The 8046-nt window shown below is 32.9% G+C and overlaps 1 protein-coding gene across 1 annotated transcript; it reads left to right on the top strand.

Annotated features, from left to right (window-relative positions):
• Nucleotides 1–6144: 6144 nt before the first annotated feature.
• LOC108750935 lies at nucleotides 6145–7759 on the top strand. The gene is made up of 2 exons (XM_018490811.1): nucleotides 6145–7000; nucleotides 7626–7759. Exons 1-2 carry the CDS (start codon nucleotides 6145–6147, stop codon nucleotides 7757–7759), a joined length of 990 nt encoding a protein of 329 aa, XP_018346313.1.
• The last annotated feature ends 287 nt before the right edge of the window (nucleotides 7760–8046 follow it).

Here is an 8046-nt window from a genome sequence, read left to right on the forward strand (position 1 = left end):
AAAGGAGACTATGTTGAGAAATAAAATGAATCGATCAAAAAAAATGTGTTTCACTATGTTTTTCTAAAAACTTATTGACTTGATAAGCTGGTTTTTTTTATTTAAAAACGAAACGGCAAGAACAAAAGATTCTAATATCGATTTGACTTATGGAAAAGTGAAAAATTTATTCAAAACAACAGGTGGAGATTTATGTTGTATCAAATTGTGAGAATGATATTTCAATCTGTTGTTTATTGCTGAAAAGTTGAGAGAGAGAGAGAATATCAATTGTTAAGTAAGGTGCGTATTGCCTTTGTAAGATTTATTTGATGAAATTATGGATGATAAAATTAAAATATTAACAAGATTAATACGCCGTTCTTATAACACGGAGAATGATATGAGTGAAAATTCAGAAATCTATCAGAACATGTAGATTTATTATAGTTATCAAAAATGATAGTGTCATTATGAATGATGATAGTCACGTCTAGAAAGTTGATATTATTGCTAACTTCCATGGTGAACTTTAACTGTTTATGTACTATGTTAAAATAATTGGTGATGGAATTCAGAAATTCAGAAGGTGCGGCTAATATAATATCATCCATATATGTGTAATAGAAAGAGATTTGGAAGTTGTTGTAATGTTCAATCACTAAAAAAATATATAAAAAGTGTTTTCTATTATAACTATAATTAAAAATTTAGATCTTATAATACAATATATTTAACAATAGGCAACATATAAGAAGTATAGCTTTAAATAAATCTATATTCGAAACCATCCTTTTTCTTCAGCTCTATAGCCAAAGTATTTTCCGTATCTTTTTAGTCATGCATCTTCTGTACAATTTCATCCGCAATTTCTACATCAGATTGTATTCTTTTCTTTTGTAGGATGATTTCGCCGAAATTTTCTTTTAAAAAATATTACATGTAATGATCTTTTGAATTTTCCGGAAATGATAAAAAAAGACATGAAGATTTTTTTTACCGGTTCGTATCAACACTCTCAAGCCATGTCGTATTTGGCAAAGATGATAGATAAAAATGGTAAATTAAATATATTGAATATATCAAGGATGAGAAAAATGTCCTTAAACTAAAAGTTCCATCTCGACATATTTCTCGTGCAACATATAGATGTTTCCTGAGATATAAACCAAACAGTATCGGTGTTTCCGGTGTGACTCATTATGTATGTGAGTATGCTAATGGCAGACGAACAATTGATTGTTGCTCCTATATTGCCGTAATAATATATTATTTATCTTATGTAAGAAATTTATCAAAAATTTTTTAACCGGCAAAAATAGCAGCATTTAAGAAAGATAATTCCATTCCAGTCATTGAAAGTGATAGTGACGATGATTAAGAATTAATTAATTCTCTTCTGTTAATGTGAGAAACGAAGGGACTCATGATAAAAAAGCACTCCGAAAATATGGAGTTTAAAAACGCATTGCAACCTCCTCGTGTGTGATAAGCTCCGAGAACTATAAGTTTTATAGGCTAACTGCAAACGTTCTTAATAGAAATATATAATATTATATATTTTTATATTATAATGTTCACTGAAATGTGTAGGCAATAATAAAATCTTTGTCTCTATCCATATACTTGGCAATTAAACATTGCAACACTGCAACAAGGTTATTATATAAATAGTTTCATGGCAACAGCCGCCATGCGCCGCAGCGCGCTGCGGTCACCCAGTCGGCACGGCGTTGCGCGAATGATTGTTTTTTTATTGTTTTACCACTCCGATCAATTTAAAAAATATATATGTTAAAGTAGACTATATAAGTAGAATATATGTTAAAATCTGCAGATTATTTTCATGAAGTATAAAAGTGGTTACTCAAAAATATCACTAAAAAAAAATTCAAAAATTTTTTTAATAGTTTTATTTTCATTTCAAACAATTTTTTTAACTTATCTAAACAATATTTAAAACATATATTTTTTTCATTAAAATCGATACAGTCGGTTCCAAAGAAAACCACTTTTTTTATTTCGCTTCCCCCTTTATAACTCCCCAAAAAATGCAATTTCGAGACTAATATTTGGAAAAGTTTTACATCTCAAGAGTGCCAACTAATGACATCAATTTAAGCTCAATTGGTGCGGGGGCAGATTTTACATGCTTATTTCGCTGTGCCCTTTATTACTTGATTGTTGATTTGATCATTCACTGATTCTATAAATAATGAGCATTTTGAAATAACGCGTCATTTGATAAATATCCATTAATTAATTTTTGTAATATAATTACATTATACGTTGCTTCATGAAAGCTTTTATTTGAGACATCAATAATAAGCAAATCTTCAGCTAATTTTGAGAAAGTATAATATTCTTTTTTAAATTGTTAGAAAGTGGCTAAAAAATTTACAAAGGTTAAATAATAAAGAGCATACAGCCATGACCAAGGATGTAAATAAGTTATATATTATTTAAAACAAATTCATAACAATAAGTAGACGTTTCGGTCAAGATTTGACCCTCTTCAGTACAATAAAAATGAATACGTTAAACATTCAAACTAAATACGCAAGTCAATTGATAAATATAGTGATAGCAAGTAACAAAAAATTATTATTTCCTTACAATACAGTAATAATCGCAACCGATCAAAGTAAATTAAAGTAACAGTTAATTGTTGTCGGGCTATATGAATAGAAAGAAATTACAAAAGTTTTTTTCCGTCATAATACAATTAAGAATTCTTCATTTAAAAACGACGAGCCCCACACGAAGAGACACGCACCAAATTCTATTGTAAAAACACAAAATTTTTTCAACAAGTAAATTAGAGATATCGTCGTATTATTGTAAAAAACAATCAGATTAAGAAATATACTCCTGTTTAGATTCCGCCCAGAGAATTATTTTAAAAAATTTTTTTATCTTTTTGAAAAACCAACTGAACAAACTTACGTGTATCCTGGGATGCGAAGACTCCTCTGTATAACACTGTGACAATTTTAGGTAAAGAGTGAATTTAAACTGCAAATAACGCCAAAAGCCAAAAAATGCTGGTCTATTTATATTAAGAAAAGGCAAAAGGAAGGGTAAAAAAAGGGAAAGGAAGGGGAAAATTCCTTACATTCATTTCTTACATTCAATTTATTTATTTATGAATTTATTTATTTATTTATTTATCAAAATATACATATAAAAATGTTAAATTAAAATATTTGTCAATAGAATAATATGTTAAACATTCTTACAATTCTTTATATAATTCTTGAATCTTTTGTTGAACTAGTTTTCGTTCTTCTTCAACAGCTTTTCTACAATTTTATCTTGCTACTCCCTCGATGATCGGACCAATCTCTTTCTCATACTTAATATATTTTTGGAGTAATTGTTGGAATGTCTAAACGATAAAACCTTACTCAATTCTGTACATTTAATACCATGGAAAACACCTGATATATAGAAACAAAAGTCAAAACAATACATTTGATTTTTATTATTACTAATTTAACAATAATTGAATAATTTATTACTATTGAAATCATTATTCCTCATCATGTGTCATCAAGTACCGAGATAAAAATGTTCTCGCACAGTGATTGCATGGTGCGCGCACGCGTGCGGATTATCTGCACGGCGATGATGTCATTGAATCCGACTGATGTCCTCAATTGAGAGCGATATCGCTCGCACGTACACGAGTGAAATGCGCCCCTCATACGTGCGAACGATATGAGCCTCAACTGGAGTATAAATGCGCATTATATATATGTATATATACAGGGAAGGCATTTAAAACAGATCACCTGAATAACGCTCGTTTTTAACAAAAGAAAAAGTGTCAAACAAAAGTTGCTTGGTTTCGAGGGACACATAATGTGATGTCAATAATTGTTTTGTAGCTGGAGGCGTAAAGGATAGATCAAATCTGTTTTTTTAAATGGAATGATATGTTTTTTTATTTACATTCTAGAGCATTTTAAGACAAATACAATGACCTATAATTGAAGATCATTCAAGGTTACGCAAGGTCAATAATGGAAAAAAATTGAATGTAATGGAAAATAAATTGTTTCAAAGCACTCTTCGAATAATTTCGTGTCTTCTCTTTTTGTTGGTATACCGCTAATCGTTCAAGTGTATCACGGTATGTAAATAAACATTAAAGATTTATTTAAACATAACAAGGTATGTGTAATTGAAATTAAATTGTTTGAAGGCATTTTTTGAATATTTCATATTAATTTACTTATTTGCGTACTTATCGTTACCACAAGTGTTCCAAATGATGACCCTGAACATCGACGCATTTTCTGAAACGTGTCGACACTGCACGACGAATTTCATTCGGATCAATCACAACGCAAACTCTTCTTATACGCTTCTTCATGTCTTTTCTTGTTATCGGCATTTCACTGTATTTGTTGTTTTAACTTTCCCCATAAATAAAAATCCATAGGTGTTAAATCTGGGGAACGTGTGGCCCATCTATTATTTTCTGACTGACCAATCCAACGATCTCCAAATTGTCTGTTTAGCAATTCAATAATAATCCATGCAAAATGAACAGGACATCCATTTTGCTGGTATCACATTGATTGTTGTACGTTCAGTGGAAGATCTTCTAATCAATATTTCTGTTAAAATCTGTGCACACTTGCGACTATTTAATGTTCCATCGATAAAATGAGGACAAATTATTTTATCATTAAGAATTTCGGTTTAGACTCGTAGATCAAGGTCTCTGCCTGTCCACTTCTTTCATCCAATGTGGGTTTTTTATTGACCAATAGTGCATGTTGCGAAGATTTATTTGTCCATTATTTGTAAATGTAACTTCATCAGTAAATAAGATTTTAGTGACAAATATATCATCTTCTTGTAATCTTTGTAATGTCCATTCACAGAATTGTACACGATTTTGAAAATCATTGCCATGTAACTCTTGATAAAATGAGATATGGAAGGGATGAAATTTGTTGGAATGGAGTATTCGCAGAACACTTCGTCGACTAATACCACTTCATGTTCAAACTGTATTGATATGTGGATTTAGTGCTACAGCGGCTAAAATGTTCGTTGGATTTCTGTTGTCAGTTGCTTTCTTGATTCGTTTGAGTTTTTTATAATTCACACTTCCTGTTTCTTGAAAAGTTTGTACTATGTTTGAAAAAATAGAGAATGAGGGATGGACACGATCGGAAAATCTTTCAGCATATAAACGTACTGCTTTTCTCATAATTTGGCGACATTCACCATAGACGAAAATCATATCGACTTTTTTCACTTCCGTATTTTGCAAGACACGCCTTTTTATCGATAAATGAATTCAAACTGATCAGTAAATATGGATAATGCTATGTGTGATTCAATTTAAAAGGTATGTAAATATTTATATAGATAAACAAAATAAAGGACTCTTTCAAAACATAATAACAAAACTCAATCTCGGGCGAAGTAAGAGTCAAACATATTTCTTAAATTTTCATAAAAATGTATATTATATTAATAGTGATGAAGAATTGTTACATCACGTAAAAAATTGGACTATAAACTAGTAAATGAGTACGCTGTTACAAGTTACAAGTTACAAGTTTCGGCTTCCGGTTTGAGCCCTCTTCGGGCTTCCGTTCATCCCTCTCCACACAGAAAAGTTCAATCGGTTCAACAAAAACGACATCAGGGTTTCTTTCCGAACAAACTCAAAAAATACATCATTGAATGTCAACAATCCTTCCCTTACGTTATCTCCTAGTACCTTGATATCTATACATCCCAGTTCCTTCACCTCACACAGATCTTCGTCCCTGACCACTGTCCGAGATGGGTGGTTCCTCAACCTATCCTCTGTGTCCATTCCTATAGACATACAATGTTTCCTACAACTAGGTGAGAATTTCGCTCTTCCACTATACAATAAACATAAGATTATTTTCGATTGCATTAAGAGTGTTGAGACCGGCGCGCATCGCATGCCGATCGAAAATAGGATCGCGATCACCAACCATTCCAATTCTTAACAGTATCATTTCCTCTCCAATCACAACATCTCCGATTGATAAACTATTGTTAAGAATGGAATCGAAGACACGCGCCTTTTTATCGGAACATACCAATGTCCTTTTCACACACGCAGATAAGGGCAATGTCACAGTCGCTTTAGACAGAGAGGTCTACATGGATAAGATGATCACTCTGCTGAATGACGAGGACACATACTCTCATATCAATAAAGATCCCACCAGGAAAATCACGACAGCGATAAGGTCCATGTTCACCAGATGGAAAACGAAGAAGTACATTAGCGAAACAAAATACAAGACGTTATATTGTAGTGATGGATCACTTCCGAGGGCCTATGGGGTGCCGAAAATACATAAACCTTATTGCCCTTTGAGGGTCATTGTCTCTTCGTTGGGCAGTCCGCTTTATCCACTGGCGACATTCTTACACAACATATTAGTTAAATCCATTCCTAAAGCAAAGAGTTATATAAAAAATAGTTTCGAACTAGTTGAAAAACTAAAAAGATTACACACTACAGACCAGTACAAATTAATCTCACTGGATGTAAAATCTCTGTTCACGAATGTTCCGGTGGATGTAGCCATGGACTGTATCAATGAACATTGGATTTATGTTTCCGGAGACTGCTCTCTCCCTAGAGAGGAGTTTGTGGGGGCAATAAGGTTTATTCTTGATTCCACATTTTTTTCGTTTAACAACAATTTTTATAAACAAAGTTACGGCACTCCCATGGGGTTTCCCTTATCACCTGTAATAGCAGACTTGGTGATGAGGAGACTTGAGACGGTGTCCTTGATGTCGTTGAACTTGGACGTGACATTTTATTTTAGATATGTGGATGATATTTGCACTGCGGTTGAGCCATCAAAAATTGACTCAATAGTAAAACAATTCAACTCTTTCCATCCACGATTACAATTCACTTCAGAATTTGGTGGTGATGAAATCAGTTTCCTGGATGTTATTATATCTATCATTGGAAACGGATTTGGAGTCGATTGGTACCGTAAGCCGACCTTTTCAGGGAGGTTTTTGAATTTCTATTCTAACCACCCCATTGCACAGAAAAGAGGGACGATTTTTTCGCTGGTTGACAGAACAATTTTACTTTCAGACGTTCAATTTCACACACAGAATTTGACACTTATCATTAACATTTTATTAGACAATGACTACCCATTATCCTTTATATTTGACACAATCAACCTACGAATAAAAAATTTGAATAGAAATAGACACATAACACAGAACAATTTGAATGACAAGGTCGAAGCGAGGGAATCGGTGTCGTGGCTTACGGTTCCGTTCATCCCTCTCCACACAGAAAAGTTCAACAAATCGGTTCAACAAAAACGACATCAGGGTTTCTTTCCGTAGTTCGAACAAACTAAAAAAATACATCAAAGTACACAAAGATGTGTATCCACATACATCGAAGAACAACGTGGTTTACAAAATTTCATGCAGAAATTGTGACGCTTCGTACGTGGGACAGACAGGTAGAAAATTAAAGACAAGGATTGCTGAACATCGCAATCACATTAGATACAACACGTCGGCCCGATCTGTCATAACGGAGCATAGGAGACAACTAGACCATAAATTTAAGTGGGATGAGCTCGAAATCTTAGACGAAGAGCCTTGCTATCGGAGACATTTGGTTTCCGAGATGATTAATATCAAGAAACAAAATAATGGTCTCAATTTACAGACTGATACCGATGGTCTTCACAAAGTTTACATTCCCATCATAAACAGAGTTTGACTTTCGGTTAAGAATAATCCGTCTCCTCTCTCAGTCTGTGTTGATCCGCAACACTACTGAACGTATATAAAAATAGACACGTAATGTCGTTCTTACATATCGGTGCTTCTTACTGTATTTCATAAGTTTTTAGTTCGTATTGGACATTTATGTTTAAGTTCTTACACATGGATTCTGGTGAGTTTATGAAAGAATTGGGATTTTTATCCTTTGGTTATACAGGGTGCGGCGCGGGAACTTCCTTATTTGAAAAGATCATAAAACAATAATTATTGGAAATGTCATTT

This window comes from Trachymyrmex septentrionalis, unplaced genomic scaffold (genome assembly GCF_001594115.1).
Source record: "Trachymyrmex septentrionalis isolate Tsep2-gDNA-1 unplaced genomic scaffold, Tsep1.0 scaffold39, whole genome shotgun sequence".
In the NCBI taxonomy this organism is placed as follows: Eukaryota; Metazoa; Arthropoda; class Insecta; order Hymenoptera; family Formicidae; genus Trachymyrmex; species Trachymyrmex septentrionalis.

Coding starts and splice junctions, on each gene's coding strand:
- LOC108750935 (XM_018490811.1), top strand. CDS start 6,145: ATGGATAAGATGATCACTCTGCTGAATGACGAGGACACATACTCTCAT. Junction 7,001..7,625: donor ATTTGGAGTCGATTGGTACC/GTAAGCCGACCT, acceptor TCGAAATCTTAG/ACGAAGAGCCTTGCTATCGG.